Consider the following 19844-nt stretch of genomic DNA (forward strand, 5'->3'; position numbering starts at 1 on the left):
TAAATACTTATATTCTTGCTCTTAACATACATATAATGTAGGCTCCTGTGTCTTTGTGAAATTATTTTGGTTCATACTTGGCTTCTATTCAGGTGCATTGAAATGAAATTAAATACAAATGTACTATCCAGGAAAAAGGAAATAAAGTGAAATATACTGAATTTCAGTTTTACATGAAGTTGTTAAGTTCATTTTTTAATTCAAAGATATTTTCATGTGCAACCTTTCTTGTTTCTCTATTGTCTGTATATCATAGAACAGTCTTTATGTATTGCATACTTTATTCCTAGGGGCTATGAAAGTCATCTATTACTACATATTTAATGTGTTGTTTTCTCTTCAGTACTCAGTATATGGTCCTTGCTTACTGTTTGTTTTCCAGTATCAGCCCTGAAATCAATTTTTGTTATCTTCAGATATTTTTCTAAAGTGCTTGTTAGTTGAATATGAGAATTTCACAACTATGTATAAATACTTGTAATATACATGTTAATAAATAAGTAACTATACGTATTACCACTTATAAACTTAGTAATATTCTCATTTAAAACATGATGAATTACAGTTGGACTGTGAAATTAAAAGGGAGGGGATCAGTCAATAATGAATGCTTGGTTTGATATACTTGAGGTTTCTCTTTGCGCTGTAAATTAATATTTATGTGATTATCTTCAGTGCTAAATGTGGATGCTTGACATTGAATATTTTCCATCCAGTTGTTTAGGGAAGGGAAAAGGAAAAAAAAAAAAAAGGCAGTTAAATAATCTCAATCACAATGTGCTCAAAATGTGCTCTTTCTGCCCCTTTTTGTGAAAGCTCTGTGGGATGGTATCTGATCTTTTTTGCATTAAACGTAGCCCTTTTACCTCTGTTTTTAATGGAGACTTATAAGTGCACATGGCACGTGTTCCTTTGTTCTGAGTGGATGGCAGTTAGTCCCAAAACATAAGCAATAAAAATTTGTTCAAGGAAATTTTGTCCGGACTTTCAAACATAGACAAAACAGTGTCTTTTTCCCCAGCCTCATTTGTGGAACTGATTCAGCAGTTGAAGTTTTCAGTAGCATTATGAGACAGAAACTGATAAATTAAAAATGAGTTTTGAAAACTTAGTTTTTTAAAGGTGGAAATAATTGGATATGGGATCTTATAGCAGTAGGCATCAAGCACTTCTGTAATTCTGCAACACCAATAATTCTGTCACGTAATTTAAGCAGATATTTGGTGTGAGTACTGGTATCTTCTGGAATTGTACCCATCGTCCTATGCACATGTACCTTTCATTATATGCATATGGAATTTAAAAATAGAAACTGAAATAGTTGAAATAATGATTACTGAGTTTAATGTTTTATTTATCGGGCAGTGCAGCAGTAGGACGGATTTTAAAAAAGGTATATTTAGACTAGTTATGAAGAAGAAATTCTTTCCTATGAGGGTGGTGAGGAACTGAAACAGGTTGCACAGAGAAGCTCTGTATCGCCCATCCCTGGAAGTGCTCACAGCCAAGTTGGATGGGGCTTTGGGCAACTTGATCTAATGGAAGTGGGGTTGGAAGTAGACAATCGTTAAATGCCCTTCCAACCTAAAGCATTTGGTGATCTACACTCATGTATTATAGATAACGCAGAATTTAGTCAAATACTGTTAACAAACATATTTTATTTTTTCTTTTAGGAGCCACAAAAATTGTTCCAGTTGAGGCTGCTCCCCAAGAAAGTGAACCCAGTACTCCAGAAACAGTGGTTCAAGACCCATCACAACGAAGAGGATATCAAGAATATGCAATTCAGCAGACTCCATATGAGCAGACAATGAAATCAATCAGGTAATTTTGAAACATTTATCGTTAGTTCATACAAAATATTTCATTTTCATTGAAATCAATAGGGAAGCTTTGCATTCATATTTTCTGAGCATTTTCAATAAAGGAACAGCTAAAAATACTCTGTGCATAGGTTGTAGAATTTAAAAAAGCCAACAAGGAATATTTCTTTATAATAAATAAAGGTAAGTATTTGTGGCTGCTATGAATATCTATGAAATATTTGATACCAAATTTCAATATTTTAAGTACAGCTATTTTTGTTTCTTTTTAGGTTAGGTCCAACTCAGCTGAAGATCTTTACATGTGAATACTGCAATAAGGTGTTCAAATTCAAACACTCCCTCCAAGCACATTTGAGGATTCATACTAATGAAAAACCATACAAGTGTTCATACTGCAATTATGCCAGTGCAATCAAAGCCAACCTTAATGTTCACTTGCGGAAACATACAGGGGAGAAATTTAGCTGTGACTGTTGTACTTTCACATGTCTCAGCAAAGGCCATCTCAAAGTCCATATTGAAAGAGTTCACAAGAAAATAAAGCAGCATTGTCGCTTCTGCAAAAAGAAGTATTCAGATGTTAAAAATTTGATCAAGCATATCAAGGAAACACATGACCTTCAAGATAAGAAGGTGAAAGATGTTTTTGACGAACTTCGCTTGATGACAAGAGAGGGTAAAAGACAACTTCTTTATGACTGCCATATTTGTGAACGCAAATTTAAAAATGAACTCGATCGAGACCGTCACATGCTTGTCCATGGTGATGAAAGGCCCTTTGCTTGTGAGCTCTGTGGTCATGGAGCAACTAAATACCAAGCTCTTGAGCTTCATGTTCGCAAACACCCGTTTGTCTATGTGTGTTCTGTGTGCCTGATGAAATTTGTCAGTTCTGTAAGACTCCGTGCTCACATCAAAGAAGTACATGCAGATTTGCAGGAAACTTCTGTTTTTAATAGTTCTATCAATCAAAGTTTCTGCCTGCTTGAGCCAGGAGGTGATATACAGCCAGAAGCACTTGGTGAACAGCTATCACAAACTGCAGATGAATTGACTATGATGAATAGTAATGCTGTTACCACACCATCTACTTGCACAGATGAATCGATAGCTGCAGATGTGAACCATAATGATCAGCATAATGGTGACTTAAAAACTAATTCCGTTTCTTCCTTAGAATGTGAAAATCCTCTGGTAGAGAACATAGGAGAGACTGTCTGTGAGGCATCAGCAGAGGCAGCAGTCACAAACATTCAATCCTGTGTAATGTCAGATTGCTTTCTGCTGAAAAATGGCGCCTCTGCTCCTGATGAGTTAAAAGATTCTGCTGCAAATGGAGAGGAATCTGATCACTGCAGTTCTGTAAATGAACGGGGTGAAGAAATTCAGCTTTTGCTCTCTGAGGATGCAAGTTTAAATGTGAGTCAAAACAATGCAGTGACTGAGGATCTTTCTGTTTCTGAAGAGAAAAATCAGTCTTTTCCTTCTAGTGAGTCAGAAACAAGCAATCCGTCAGTTCAGAACTCAACAGGAACAACTGACCCTTTGCTAGCACCAGATGCTAATGCAGCTGTCAGTCCACAGGCAGCCTCTTCTAATGCAGATAAATCAGATAATTGGAACGGAGCTGTTGCCTTTATGCAGATCTTGGATAGCTTACAGAAGAGACAAATGAACACAGAGTTGTGTGAGAGGATAAGGAAGGTTTATGGAGATTTGGAATGTGAATACTGTGGTAAGAAGCAGTACAAAGATGTGGGGGTTTTTGTTTTTCTTTTTAATTTTATTTAATTTTATTTTTTTTTATGTTATATGTTGGGTTGTCTTTTTCCTACTTCTCTGGTTTATAGTTTTTAGTAAATTTGTGTATTTTTGCAGCAGTATTTTTTAGTTTGGTATGGACTGTGCAGTTCAGGGTAGTTTAACCTGTATAAACAAAATGAAATAATTGAAATCCCCTCATAAAACAGTCATAGAATGTAGTAAAGCAGAGCTTTGCCCTAATCGATTTTCTGTTGATTTGAAGTTTAATAGAACTGGACAGATTCTTTTTGCCTATCTGCCTTATCCTACCTCAGAACTTTTTACTGGGGCTGAGCAGAACAGACATAAGTGTCTGTGATGAGTATTAGCCAGTCTGTGCTTTAGCACTGAAGCTTCACTATTGTCTTAGTGTAAAATTCAGTCTTTGTTGTAAAGCATGGAATGATGTACTATCATACAAATTGTGTACAATGGATACGTTAGCTGATTTTTTTTTAATCATTTTCTCTGACAATGAAAATTTTCATAATGTGGTTTAAGATCAGCACTGTTCTGATTCTAATTGATTTTTGTATTCATAGATGTGAGAAGACTATACATCCTCATTTATCCCAACTGCAGTTTTTTTAGCTGACACAGCTGGAGTGAAGTAATTGGGATTTTTCTCATAGTCTCCCTTTTTCAGAAGGGAAAGGAGTCGAAGTTTTTGTTTTTTAAATTTTCGGTTTTAAACACCTTAACATATGTTTTATTTGTATGCATTTTAATTTTTTGGTGCCATTGTGTCAAAAGAACTTTTAGGAAGGAATAAAATGAAGGGAGGTACCAAAAAAGATTTCTGACAAGCTCTTCTACTGAAGAGTTGAACTCAGTCTTCATTGAGAAGAGAAATAAAGGACTTCCTCATTAGTAAAAAGGTCATTTATAGGTAATGGAGTTGCACTTGCTGTTTCAGGACATGACACAACCTTCTTAGACAAAAGCATTTTTGTAAACATTTTTGTTAGTAGACTCTTTAAGATAAGTTTTGTTTTTGTTTTTGCTTTTGTTTTGCAGCCAGAAGGGACACAATTCAAGCAGCATGATTTGTTGTAAGAGAAAATTGGGTATGCATTGGAATTTTCATTAACGATTGCTTAGAAATAATTCTTTCCATGTCTGGTTTTATTTTCAGGCAAGTTATTTTGGTACCAAGTACATTATGACATGCATGTTCGTACACACACTCGAGAACATTTATATTATTGCTCCCAGTGCAGTTACTCTTCCATCACCAAAAACTGCCTTAAGCGTCATGTCATTCAAAAGCACAGCAATATTTTGCTGAAATGTCCTACAGAACATTGTGACTACTCTACTCCAGATAAATACAAGCTCCAGGCACATCTTAAAGTTCATTCTGAGCTGGTAAGTGACCAAAACTAACAAGCCAAGTAGTATGTTTATCTCAATTTAGTGTCATCTCCTTGGTGTTTGGAACCATGTGGCAATGCTTGAAGATACAAGAGCTCTAACCTGAGCATGAGTATTTCTGTCTGCCTGAGAAGTCTTAGATGAGCTGGTTACATGAGCTAGAGCAAGTATATATGTAGAATCATAGAATAATTCCGGTTGGAGAAGACCGCTAAGATCATTTCATCCAACCATCAAACCACTGCCGCCATGCCCGCTAAACCATGTCCCTCAGTGCCACGTCTACACTTCTCTTGGAAACACCAGGGTCAGTGACTCCACCATTTCCCTAAGCTGGATCACTCTTATTGTAACTTCCCATATAGTGTTGTTATCCACTTTCTCCCTTCAGTTTTCCCAGTATTCTCAGATTCTTTACTTTTCTTTACTTCATTCCTTGGAGGCGGATCCTTTCCTTCTCAGAGAGATGATTGTGGTAAAATGAATATTTATTTCTCTCTTAATTATTATAGTGAAGTTTAAATTGCTGAAAAGCTTTGTTATTAATATTGTTTAGCAATAGTTCCAACTAGTTGCAGCCCATCTGTTTGACCAACCACCATTTTCTTTAGTGGCTACGAAGACCAAGAATTCTGATATTAAAGTTCCCCATCTTAGTCAGTAAACCTTCCAGCCCTCAATGCCCATTGCAGTTGCTTTTTTTGCATTAGAAGAGGTAGAAGAGATATGCTTTTAAGTGCCCTGTTGCGTGTTTTCTTTGAGACTATGTTAGAGACTGCATGCTGGACTGGGAACCCTCTTTCTCTAAAACACAGCTTGGTGATATTGATATTTCTCTGATCTAACATTATTACATGAATAATGTAGAATGCACCACTTACGGGCATGTTTCTCCTAATCACATGAGAAAATAACATCACAACTTGTTTAAACTACTGTGATAAGTGTTGGTGGTGCATTCTATCTTTTTTTACAAGTGAAATGTAATGTTTGAATTAAGGACTTGTGGTAATTTTTCCCCAGATGTGGACAGTTTCTAGCTACTAAATGAGCATAGCTGCTTCAAAAAGATGTTTGCTATCAGCCTAATGTTTTCAGGTCATCTGCACTTTGCGGGTAGGCTCTTGGCAAATGTTTCCAACAACTGAAGTTATTTTACAGGTATTTTTACTCTGATTAAGTAATAGTCTTGTGGAACTGCAGGACAGCTTTAAAAACCAACAACCAGAGGGAAATAAAAACCAAAACACACAAAAAAACCCCAAAAAACAACCACAACCAAACAACCAAGCCAACCATAGATGACATAAAACAAAGGTTTATTTTCCTCTTTATCCCACAAATTGCTGATGTTTTGATCAATCTGAATTCACTATGAATTATTTAAAAACTCATGAAACATATTTTTTAGGCTTCTTTTGAATCTATTAAGTTTATAATGTTCACCTGATGGGAAAAATCTGTGTAAATGATATCTGAGACTACTGTAAAAAAAGAGCCTAAAATTAGACTTCTGTGTCCTTGTCCTTTTTTCTCAAGTGTGATAAATATCCGACAGCTCCCACCAGGAGGATCATTTTCATGACACTAAATGGAACTGAGAAAATGCATTTCATAATTAAAAACATTGTGAAAGTGAGCTCTTTCAAAATTGTGCTTAGTGGTGCTTACTGCAAAATCTAGTTGAGTATTTAAATGAATTGAAAAAAATCATTTATTAGCATTTACTCAGTAACTAACCTTGGCAGTGCTCTTATTGGTCCTTTTGCCCGCTGCTTGATACATTTACTTAGTGCATGCCTTCAGTAAATGGGGCTGCTCATCCAAAATACAGTACTTTAAAAAAGTAGGCGCAGACAAATACAGAAAGCTACTTTAATGTTAGTTTTCATTTGCAAAATTAATACTTAATAAATATTAATGTTAAAAGTTCCCCAGTGATAGCCAGTATGAAAATCTCAGTTCTGTAGACAAACGCACGTATTTCATTAGATTTTTCCTGGCTGCTTTTCAGCTGGATTCCTCTCTTATTTGATGAATGGGATAAATGATGATTATTAAAAAGCAACTTTGTGCTAATTCCTGTCACTCATCATTTGCTCTGTACTGATAAACATCACAGAGAAGTTTGTGTCTGAAGTTATTATAAATCTGTAAGTTATCTCCAAGATAAACACTGCTGGAGTTCTGATCCAGAATCCAGATCTGGCTGTGGTACTTCTAGATCTGGGATATTTGCCACTGTGTAGTCAAGAATGCAAGGTAATGAACAGAAAAAGAATTAACCAAACGTGTGTCTGGCCACTCAGTTGGAAAATGGCTTTTGTTCTTGATGCTGGCTTCCATAAGAAGTTTCAGCTGGCCACTTATTTTTCTAAGCAGTTATTTCATGAAAAATGCATTAAAAATATTGCTATCATCTTGTGAGCTATAACTAGCTTTTTACAATTTTTTAAGTAATTTCCCTCATCTGTGTGTGTGACCACTTTCTGGGTACATCAGACCAGCGGAGCAGAGTTGCAGTTTAACAGTGACATCAGCTTAATTCAGCAATCTGGAAAATTTCAATTTGAGCATCATGACAAGTTTGATAAGGATTTCTGCACTTCTTCACTCATCACAAGTTTAACTCAGGAGCCCTATTTTATGTTTTATGTTAATATTTAATTTTTTGTTGATTTGAGTAGGTGCAGGAGTGGGCATAATCTCTCTACTACTCTACATTATTGAACAGTAATTTTTTTGTAATTAACAAATTGAGAACTTCTACTGGCAATTCTACTCTTAGATTAGGGCACGTGCACAGGAGTTCAAGCTAGCTCATTTCTTACTACAAGAAGGCTTGTGATTGCATGTCCACTGCAGCTATAGGTCCAGGAATTCCATTTGAGGATGTAGAAACACTGGAAGATGCTTGACAGTGTTTTCATTTTGCAAGCCAATGAGTAGCTTCATCATAATTTTTCTTCCACATGAAAGAAGAAGTGCATCAGCTATGGAGAAAACAAAAAGAACAAAAATGTTCAAGTGCCAAACTATCAAAATGCATAAAGATTTAAATACTGGAATGAGAAAACAGTGTGGGAGGGGAGTTAAATAAAGTCATTTTGGGACTGTACGTGCTGCTTTGCTCTTGTTTTGGTTTTAAGTCAGTAAAACTTAACTGCGATGCTAGCATAGACGCCTTCTGTAATTTGTCTCTTTCTTCAGTTATCAACTTCTGTGCAGAGCTTTGATTTTTCACTCCTCTGTTTTTGTTTTATTCTTTATTTTGCTGCTCTGACATGTACATATTATTTCTGGTGTAGAAGCATCTTTGTCTTAACAAATTACTTTTCACATCTGTAAAATCTTGTATTCTTTTCAATATGTTTAATATAATAAAGCAGGAAGAGTTGAGACAGTCAGATACTGCAGTATGGGGAGGAAAAGATGCTAAACGTCTCTTCTCAGCAGCTCAGTTCATCCAGCATCAGAATATTCTGCTGACCATTAGCTTCAGAAAAGCTTTATAAGAAAGAGGAGTGGTAATGGCAGAAAAATATTTTTTAAGCCAGTGTAGTCCATTTGGCCTGAGTAGTACATTCACCTGGCTGCTGAGCTGGGAGGCACTGGGCAGATGAGAAACGTTTAGTTTTGCCAATGGGAACCAATATTTAGTGGAGCTTTGTTTTATTTCCTGCTCATAAAATAATGTCACTGCTAATAAAGAAGCTGAGGATATTGTTGATTTCTATATCATATTAGTCTCATGTAGTATGAATTGAATGATTTTTATAATAGCTATAGTTTTGACTTTACACTGCTAATAAAACAAATTACAAAGGAGTCAGGAGTTCACACAGTCTCTTTTGAAATTAGCATCAGAACTGCTGTTACGGTCCATGAATTTATATTGATACAGCATCATCAGATGTTACTCTTTATTTTCATAGGGTAAGATCCTCGTGTCATCAGGGTGCCTCTGTTTATGAGTAGGCTGGTTACATTCATGGTGTTTTGCCTTGTTGGTTGTGTTTGGCATTGCTTGATTAATTAATTGCACTTTATAGTGGTCCGTTGTTTTTTAAATATCCAGAGAGTTTCATTTTTGTTTTAAGGCTATATACTAGTACATCTACCCATTGAATTATCTTGAAACACATACCTCAGGGAAATAAATTTTCTTTAAGGACTGTATCAGTATAGATAGATATTGAAATCCTTTTTAAGCACAATTTTAATTCTTTTATATAGAGAGAAAGGCACTGTGATTCCTCTGTAAGTTTATAATGAATGATAACATAAACAAAGAAAGTTTTGTGATAATAGTAGACTACTATTTTCTAGGTTTAAGATTGTTTATGAACCTGACTAATTCCTGAATTGTGGGATGTGAACAGTACTTTCAATCAAAAAAAAATTTACTTTGGAATTATTTTAAGTTTCTTAAAGGGGGTTGGACTCGATCTCTGGAGGTCCCTTCCAACCCCTTCTATTCTGTGATTCCTACATATTCTCAAATTGACTAATAGAGGGATTAAGGAAGCCTCAGGAAGTATGGATGTGACTTTGAAATTGAAGTAGTTGATTGGATTATGCAGCTGGTTTCCAACAAAGGTAGATCTGTCTTTCTTGATACCTTGCTTCTGTTTGCATCATTCAAAAGCCCTCAAAGGCATCTAGAAGGCAGGCAGTCTGATAAGGTGCAGGAAAAATAACTTCTATTCATAGCAGAGGAAAACCTGCATGCTGAGAATGTGATGAAAGTATTACTACAACCTCAGTGTAAGTCCTTCCAAGTGCCTCTGTCACTGCCTATGACAATAGGCAGTGAACATGAGCCGACAGTGTGCCCAGGTGGCCAAGAAGGCCAATGGCATCCTGGCTTGCATCAAAAACAGTGTTGCAAGCAGGAGCAGAGAGGTGATTGTTCCCCTATATTCAGCACTAGTGAGGCCGCACCTCGAGTACTGTGACCAGTTTTGGACTCCTCACTGCAAGAAAGATATTGAGGCCCTGGAACGTGTTCAAAGGAGGGCAACAAAGCTGGTGAGGGGTCTGGAACACAGGCCATATGAGGAGAGGCTGAAGGAGCTGGGAATGTTCAGCCTGGAGAAGAGGAGGCTCAGGGGAGACCTCATTGCTCTCTATAACTTCCTGAAGGGAGGTTGTAGTGAGCTGGGGGTCGGCCTCTTCTCTCGTGTCATTAGTGATAGGACCAGAGGGAATGGCTTCAAGCTACGGCAGGGGAGATTCAGGCTGGACATTAGGAAGTATTACTTTTCAGAAAGGGTGGTCAGGCACTGGAATGGACTGCCCAGGGAGGTGGTGGAGTCACCGAGCCTGGGGGTGTTCAAGGAAAGGCTGGATGTTGTGTTGAGGGACATGGTTTAGTGGGAGCTATTGGGAATAGGTGAACGGTTGGACTGGATGATCTCTTAGGTCTTTTCCAACCTTGGTGATTCTATGATTCTATGATTCTAAGGGCAATCAGCAGAGCTGCAGCTGTAGTGGGGGGAATCTTTTTTGGGGCTATGCTCAGAATTGAAATCTGTTACTCTACAAAAGACACATTTTTGAAGATCATTTACGATAGAACTTGGTGTAGAAAACTTTCTTACTACTTGAAGAAACCTGTTGGATTGTTGCTGATTTTTTTTAATTTTTGTTTTCCATAAGCACATGGGAAAATACTTTCTGATGCCTGTACTTTTATGGTGCTCCTCAAGAGAAACTGCAAGAAAATTACCATAATTACATCATAAAAGTAATAAGAGAAATGATAAAAATATGTCTAAAGATTTATTTTTATGAAAATGAATTTATCAATTTTCATTTGGGTAACATATTCAGGTAGAAAACCAAAATCATAGCAAGTAGCAGGTTTAGAGATAATAGGTACATAGTTTGAGAGATACTAATTCCCTGAATTAACAGCTCTTTTCTTGAGGGCACTTGATGAACATTGCACAGGCTTCTTGAATCTCTTTCTCCATAAACTAGCTGGTGTTCTCTGCTGTTCTCACTTCACGTGAGGTTCTCAGGGCTCCAAGTGGTGACTGACCCAACTCCATCTTAGTAAGACACTTTATTTCACTCAAGGTGTTAATCCTCTAGGAGCTGCTATCCCCCATCCTTGGCATAGTTTTTCTCACAGGCAACTTTCTGACAGTGCGGTCAGAATTATTGTTGTGCTATTGCCATATTAACTGAAAGAGTTTCTATCCCATATTCCACTGTCATGAAATTACTTATTGCTATTTCAGCCAGTTGTTTGTTTGTTTGTTTGTTTTCTCAGATGTAAATGATATTGAATGCAAATACTTATGAGGTAATCCAAAACAATTTATGACTAAAATCTTTCATTTTTGCTTTACTTTTAAGAGGGATGTTCATTTATAACTACAGCCTACAGGCAGTACTTATCTCTTTGTCCTATTTTCCTCGTTAGTGTCAGGTGAGAAATTGGTAGAGTCCAGGATTCTTACTCTACTTTTACTTGCACATTTCTCTTTCATAACATTTTCCTTTTGAAACAGTAATCTTCATTCTGTGCTCTTCAAGAGATTTTCTGTCCTCCTGAAATAACCATGAAAATATCTGTTCCGTAACTTCAACTCACCTTTTCCAGCAATCTCCCAGTGGTTTGGTAGATATACTACCTGGTGGGAGATGTTATCTACCTAGTTAGTCCTGACTAACTAGACATTCTTTCCTCTGTCTGTTGTTTTGATACTCCTGTCATGCATTAACCTGGTCAGAGCAGCGGTGTGTAGATGACCGATGTGTTTGGTGGAGCACCTGGTCTGTGTCAGCAGGTACTGCTGGACAGATCAATCTCTTCAATTTATATAAACAGCAAAGATTTTTTTAAATTGGATAATTCTTCACTTAATGGAGAAAAGTCCAGCATTTTTATGTGAAATTAGCTGCTTCTGGAACAAAACTAAAACCCACTAAGAATGCATATAGAAAGAAATTTCATCAAAGCTCTTTAGTTCCGCTTGTTTGGTGATGCTACAGCTTTTATAACATCAGCAACACTGAAAAAATCCAGAGAGGTCTGGAAGTCTTGAAGTCAGTATAGTATATTGAATAATGCTTTATTGGTAACATGTAAAAATGCTGCATATTCATAGTGTTCAAAATGTAGACTTTGAATAAGTAATGGCATCTGTCATTGTTAACTCTTCTGCTCAATTTCAGGCCATTAAGCAGTATTATAAGACTGGTAGATGTCTTCAGAATAATGAAATCTGAGGTTTCAGATTGGAGAATCTCTGAAATCACTGAAGAAACGGAATAGTCGTGCATCTATCAAAGAAGTTTAATCTGTTATGTGACTTGTCTAAAGTGTCATCCAGAAGATAATGCTTACATTTATTGTGCACTTTCTCATGTACTTTAACTTGGAGCTCTACATTCACAAGGATTAATGATGTGCTTAGAATTCTTTCATATTTCTCTTTCACTTATTTCACCATAAATATGTGAATTTGTTAAATAAAAAAAAAATCAACACCAACAACCCTGAACTTTCCGTTATAACTTTGTTGAGAACTGCGTGTTACTGAATAATGATGTAGTGATTTTACCAGTGGACTTAAAATACAATCTCTTTCTTTCTTCTTATTTCTCACTTAAGGATAAAAAGAGTTATTCATGTCCTGTGTGCGAGAAGTCATTTTCTGAAGATCGACTTATAAAATCACACATCAAGATAAATCATCCTGGTAAGAAAAAATCAGGGAAATTTTCTCAGTATATTGCAATTCAACTATACACTCTGCAGTGAGCAATATAATGTGGTTACCTTCCAAAGAAAAAGTCTATGTTTAATCTAATTTGTTTCGATTAAGGATTTTATTGGGTTTGCAGATGTTAGAATTTAGAATGAAAAGGTTATTGTTCCAGGTATGCCAGGTGACTGTTTTAAGCAATCTGACTTCACCTGGCAAAGAACTCATTTCCATCCAAAAGATGACTTAAGTGAATTCAAATTAAGATCAGCATGTCTGGAATTAGTCCCACAGATATCATGTAACAGGATATTAGACATAAAATTCCATTGCCCATACATTAACTGACAGAAGTGAGTTTATTGCACATTATTTTGTCTGTCGGTAGTTTGTTGTATTTGTAGATAAATTCACATGAATGCAGAAGTCCTTGGGTTGACTCTAGGCCTGCTCAGTTAGGATGTGGCCAGGCTTTATCTCCAGGGCCATCTGAAGTCTGCAGCAGGGCTGTTACTAGAACCTGGTGTAATATTCTGTGCCCAGAATTAAGCTGGATCCAAGCTAGCTACTGCAATCCAGTGAAAATCTTTTTAGATTTGCTTTCTAATGCCATGATTTATCAGTTCAAGCAAAATGGCAATATTTCCTTCATCAGTATTTGTATGATATTGGATAGAATGATTCTCGCCACTGTGGATAATGGGAGTTGACTGTATAGGCTTACATACTTTTATCAGCTTGTTTTACGGTGATGCTTACCACTTGACATAATTTGTTACTAAGTAAGAAAGTACCAGTTGAGTTTGGGAAAGAAAAAGTCCATTTGAAATGTCTTTCATAGTCTTTGTCTGAAATACAGCATGATAGGTAAAGCAGTAATTTCTTATCTTCCTACTGCCACTAGATAGTGCTAGACTCGTGTTTTTAACAATTTGCTTTGCTCTAAGTTCAGAATAGCTTCCACTTCAGCTCTCTTTTTCCCAAACCTCTTTATTTGCAGACCACAACAATGTGCCTGGTGGAGGACTTGTCAAATGTTATGGGATGTATCTTGTGCACCAGGCTGAGATGAGGAAAGGCTTACGTGCTGTACTGTAGACAGTAGATAAGTCACTCAGTAAGCACAGAAATTAATGTTCAAGATCTGTGGCTGTAAAGCTTTTTTTGTTGCCTTAGCCAGGGAATATACGTGGCCTCTCTAAATAATTTAGTCTGTGAATTAGCAATGCACTGTATATTGTGGCCTTAAAGCTTGCCATTGGCCTGCACTGGTCCATTGACTGCTGAATTATTAGTGTATGGTGTGTCTGCAGTCCAGAAATACCAGTTAACTGTCAAGCTGTACTGAACTCAGTACTTAAATACAGTGAGCAATTTGTTTTGCATCTGATTCCTTCTAAAAGTATAGATTGATTTTTTGATTTGGGAAATTGCACTCTTTTAAACTCTTGATTATAATAGAAGTAAGGTTAAAAAATATATGTATGTACAGCCTATTATTTGTATCTTCATTTCTAATTCATATATGTGAATAGAACTTACCTGATAAATCTGGTATTTTGCTGGTATACCTCCATGGTATAAATGAAATGCATCTAAGATATGCCTATGCAGTAGTTATGCAACAACACTATATAAATATATTAAGCAGCTTTAATGCACAATTCTTTGTACTGTGCATGCTGTCCTTGTAAGCAGGAGGAAACCCTTTATTCTTCCAACATACTTAATTACAAGCTAAATAAATGTAAGGAATGTGTTGTTGTAAATTGTCAATTACTGAATGGAATGACTGCAATTGTCTTTAAGAATGGAAATGGAAAAGAACAAAAAGTGAAAGAAAAAGGTGGATACTGTTAAAAGGAATTGAATTTTAAAACGACACATCAAAAATTAATTTAAACTGAAACCATTTCATATTTATCATTAAAATGTTATTTCTGTAGCTCTTTTCTCCTTCCTTTCTTAATATCATTCAGCATGACTTGCTCTCATTGCTTCAATTTTCATCAAGTATAAGATGTGTTATTAAATAATACTTCTTCTTTTACTAGTTTTACAGAGGACAGAGTTGAACTCTAGTTCCATGAAGTCAGTAGGACAAAAATCTCTTGTAGAGCCATATTTTGAACCAGAGATAGAAAACTTAGCCGTTTTTGCCCAATGACTAGGGAACTTAGCAGTAAAGGAGGGCTTTTGGATTCTCATCCCATCTCACAGAATTACCTAGCTTTTGACCAGGTTTTATCCAGCTTTTATCTGATTTAACATTAAATGTATTAATAGTCTGAGACATGAGAGGCATCAACTTTTATAGATCCCTACTGAGCAGACATACAAGCCTGAAGTCATGAATCAAGAATCTACCATAGAAAGTAGGTGAGGGTCCAGACCTGTCTGTGTTTTTTCTTGTTTGAGTACTTTAAACAAGGTTGGATGGGACTGCAGAGATGTTAATTGAACCTGCTAAATTGGCCCTGCTTGGAACAGGTGACCTTAGAAATCTTCCAGATGCATTCCAGAAGTCTGTTTTCACAGAATCACCGAATGGCCAGGACTGGGAGGGACCTCAAGGATCATGAATCTCCAACCCCCTGCCACATGCAGGGCCACCAACCTCCCCATTTAATACTAGACCAGGCTGCCCAGGGCCCCATGCAACCTGGCCTTGAACACCTCCAGGGACGGGGCATCCATAACCTCTCTGGGCAGCCTGTTCCAGCACCTCACCACTCTCTCTGTAAAAACTTCCCCCTGACATTCAACTTAAATCTTCCCTTCCTCAACTTAAAACCATTTCCCCTTGTCCTGCTGTTATCTACCCTTTCAAAGAGTTGATTCCCCTCCTCTTTGTAGGCTCCCTTTAGGTACTGAAAGGCTGCAATGAGGTCACCCTGCAGCCTTCTTTTCTCCAGGCTGAACAAACCCAGCTCCCTCATCTTGACTTCGTAGAGGAGGTGCTCCAGCCCCCTGATCATCTTTGTGGCTCTCCTCTGGACCTTCTCCAGCAGCTCTCTGTCTTTTTTGTACTGTCGGCTCCAGACCTGGACTCAGTACTCCATATGGGGCCTCACAAGAGCAGAGGGTGACAATCACTTCCCTGTCTCTGCTGACCACCCCTTTTCTGATGGATCCCAGGATACCATTTGCTTTTCGAGCTGCAAGAGCACACTGCTATTTTTTCACTTGAAAATTTCTGGTTATCAGGCATTCTGAGGATTGTAGCTGACTGAATTATTGTGATCCTTGACATCTCTGGTAAGCTGGGGAGAAATTTTGAAGAAACTCTTCTGAAAATGTTGAAGAAAAAACCACTAGATTAGTTTATTGTAAATGTTCATAGTTGGAAAATGGTTTTTCAGCCAATGGCACGTGCAAGATTTATTTATTTATTTATTTATTGTAACCAGATAGTGGGGATTATGGAGTGTGCAAATTGAGAGAGAAAGGTAAGAACATATGAAAGGCTTTAAAGGAAAAGGCCCTAAAGTAGAAGTGTTGTATTCATTGCTTTGGTATTATCTGAGTGGCACGAGGGAAGGTAAAACTTATAAAAATCTGAAGTGGATCAGGATCTAGCTCTTCAGTATTAGATATGTAACAGAGAACAAATTCCCTGATGTCCTTCTTGTTTTTATTATCTGTTACTTTTCTCTCAGAGGTTTCGATGAGTACCATTTCTGAGATTCTTGGCAGAAGAGTGCAGTTGAAAGGACTTATTGGAAAACGAGCTGTGAAATGTCCCTATTGTGATTTTTATTTTATGAAGAATGGGTCAGACCTTCAGCGTCACATTTGGGCTCATGAAGGTAAAACTCTGGTTTTGAGTTTTTGAGGATATGATCAGTTTCTTATTCCACACAAGCTTCACTGACTTAAAAAGGAATTCAAATTTACTGCTATACCTGAATCAAAAAAAAAGTTAAACTACAGTAGAATAGCTCTCAATGTTTATATAATTAGTTTAATAGATTCTAAATCACATATGAAATTACATTTTCACAACACAAATGGAAAGCCTAAAGGTTAAAGAAAATTAATAAGCTTCTGATTCCATTTTTTCAATACCTCATTCATATGCATCCAAAAAGTACATGTTCTCAACATGAATAGACAGCCTAAAGGTTAAAGAAAATTAATAAGCTTCTTATTCCATTTTTTTCTAGACCTCATTCATATACATCCAAAAATTATTCTATAAAAAAGAGAGAAGCAATTTAAATTCAAATTCAGAGTCTCTTAAAACTAGTAATTTTCAGTAATTCCATGTGAAAAGCTACTGCTCTTTCAGATTTGTCCAAACATGCTTGTTAAAGGAATCTATTAGTAAAACAGCTGAAATCCTGTTGCTTTGATGTGCACTTAAAACTTCTGTGTGTATTTTAATTGCATCATGCTGAGCATGGCAGCTAGCTGACATGGGCCTAAACAGTGATGGAAAAAAACCATATGACACTGCTGATCCTGTGTATATGTATGTGTGTGTGTGTGCGTGCATCAGCATTCTATATGTGTATATATGCATATAATTGCATACAAATATATGTTACATGCATATGTGTATTTATTTATGTGTCTCAGGAAGAAATTCCATTTCAGTGCTAGCACAGAGTTTGAAAATTCCTTTGACTTAAAACCGTTGTCCAGTAAAAGCTTTTGCCTACTCAGTGTATCTGTGCTTATAATAGATGGAAGACAGCTCATATGACGACTCAGATGGTAAATAAACTATGGAGCAGATTGCCTTTGGCCTTTCAGCATTATTCTGGATTCTTTATCCATAAATTTGCATAAAGAGAATAATGGAATTTGGTGCTCCTGAACTGTTTTTTGTTACCAAAGTGTTAGTGCCCATGCAGACATTTATTCTCATACTGTGTGTTTGAAAGCCTGAACTCTGTCTTTTTACTATGGTAGTTGTTCTCTCTAGGATCCTTCAGGAGCTTTGGTAATTCAAAATCGAAGGCTTGGAACAATTGGTCATGCATTCTGTAGACAGAGTTTATACTGCCAAGAAAATTTGGTACCCTTTTCATGTAACTAGGGAGAAATGGACAGGAATTTATTCCACAATCAAAGCGTGCAATCAAGTCTGCTTGAAAGTAGGCTGTAATTCCTCATGCTTGTAAATCCAGTTTTAAGATCATGACTATCAACCTAAAACTGTCAGAGCCTCATGAAACTGTGGAATTACTCTACTAGTTCAGTTATATCTAACTTTTCTTTGAAAGATTTACTTTGTTCTAGTTCACTTTCTGCTAGATGAGATACTGATGCTTTGGACGATTTGAAAGAAGTGAAGTTGTAAGCTTAACCAGAAAAAAGTACGACTATGCAAGCCATTAGCAGGTCTGAAGCTAATTAACAATCAAATGCAACTTTACACATTTAACTTGTGCTTATGTATTAAATATCTAATGAACCAGTCTTCTTAAAAGAAGTTTCTCTGTTCTTTATTACAATAAATAGAGTATGTTAGTTATCAGAAGACTATTAGGAAAACATTTGGTTGTGAGTTAGATTCAAATGATGATTAGATGGATTAGATGGATTGGATTCTGCTTTTAAATGCAGGGTCAACATAACAATACAAAAATAATCATATTTTCTTTATTGAACTTAGAACCTGCATTTAATATAGAAATATTTAGTTCTAAAATGAGCACCCCAACACTCCATTCTCGTAATGAGTTAAATCATCTGATACTGTCAAGAACTCAGTGTAGTTTACTTAGACTCTACAAATTAAATTTCTTAAATGTAAACACCCTAATTTTAAAATGTTGCCTGTGGTGTTCTCTCAAAATTTGTAATTTCTGAAATGTCCACTCTCTTATCAAAACATACAGCTTGTTTCCTAGTGCATTTTTTGTTTTTAGGTGTCAAACCCTTCAAATGTTCTCTCTGTGAGTATGCCGCTCGCAGCAAGAGTAACTTGAAAGCTCATATGAATCGTCACAGCACTGAGAAAACACACCTTTGTGATATGTGTGGGAAAAAGTTCAAATCAAAAAGCACTTTGAAGAGCCATAAACTCCTTCATACTGCTGATGGTAAGAGCACATTTATTAAATCCAAGTTTATTTTAGGGCAATAACTGCTGCCTGTCATATAGCACTATATTAACAACCTTTATTTCATTTGAGCACTGAACACTACTTACAAAGTTTATTTTTTCCCAGGAGATATTTCTGTTTATGTAATAATTCAAAAACTTTTCAAAATTGACCTCTGTGAAAGACAGTTGTCCGTGGAATACTTGCTTTTTCTCTATTGTGGTCACTTCCTTCCATATACTTTCAGAGTACTTCTGATCTCAACAGAAGTTTGAAAATACAGATAATTCCTTTATTATCTTCTTTCTTCTGTGAGAATATTGCTAGGAGTTGGCAAATCCAGTAGCCCAGTAGAGGCAAATTACTGCACACCTGTGTCCCCAGGTATCCTAGGTGGTACACATAGGTATGTATTCACAATAGACACACGTGCAGAAATATTTGCTCAGTAATTTTAATATTTCTGTGGTAATGATAGGAAAAAATCAGATGTAAACCAAGATAAAAATATTCTAATTTCTTTCAAAATTTGGGATGCAACAATACTTTATTTCCCTGTTGTTTTCAAAGCATAATAAGCATTATAAGTTGTGCTGAGCTTAGTAGCATGGTCTTTGTTATTCATGCAACCTTGTGGAGCCTAATGCCTCTCTTTATTGACTATTTCATTTAAATTATTTTTTCTTGAAATTTTTGCCTGCTCACTAGCATTGCCCTTGCACACAAGCTCCTTATTATCCTTTGATACTCTCTTATTTTTGTGTCTGTTCTCCTCAGTGTGTGTGACACTAACAGAAGGGGTGTTCCCTTTCACAGTGGTATGATATATATTATAGGAAATATGTAGTATTGCCAACTCAGAAAATCATTCCTTATTCCAAAAGTACTTTCCAGTGTTTTCAAATAACTTGATCAATAACATACAGGTGCTGCACTTGTATGTGTAAATTACATGTGCAGAAATCAGCAATTTCACTTACTAGATCATCTGCTGATAGCTGGCAGTGGCAGAGAGCAGGTTGTATTTGAATTGAAAGAAAATTTGGAATATAATTAGAATA

At 36.4% G+C, this 19844-nt stretch overlaps 1 protein-coding gene across 1 annotated transcript in view; it reads left to right on the forward strand.

Moving 5' to 3' along the window:
• The window catches only part of ZFAT (zinc finger and AT-hook domain containing), a gene marked incomplete at its 3' end in the record, with an annotated part of 70672 nt that overhangs the window by 19506 nt on the left and 31322 nt on the right, over positions 1 to 19844 (forward strand). The window contains exons 4-9 of the mRNA XM_079533488.1: positions 1677 to 1827; positions 2099 to 3564; positions 4768 to 5000; positions 12634 to 12721; positions 16387 to 16536; positions 18607 to 18780. Coding sequence (XP_079389614.1) covers positions 1677 to 1827; positions 2099 to 3564; positions 4768 to 5000; positions 12634 to 12721; positions 16387 to 16536; positions 18607 to 18780 — 2262 coding nt within the window. The remainder of the gene's footprint in view (positions 1 to 1676; positions 1828 to 2098; positions 3565 to 4767; positions 5001 to 12633; positions 12722 to 16386; positions 16537 to 18606; positions 18781 to 19844) is intronic.

Source organism: Tetrao urogallus (assembly GCF_951394365.1).
Source record: "Tetrao urogallus genome assembly, chromosome: 3".
Taxonomy (NCBI): Eukaryota; Metazoa; Chordata; class Aves; order Galliformes; family Phasianidae; genus Tetrao; species Tetrao urogallus.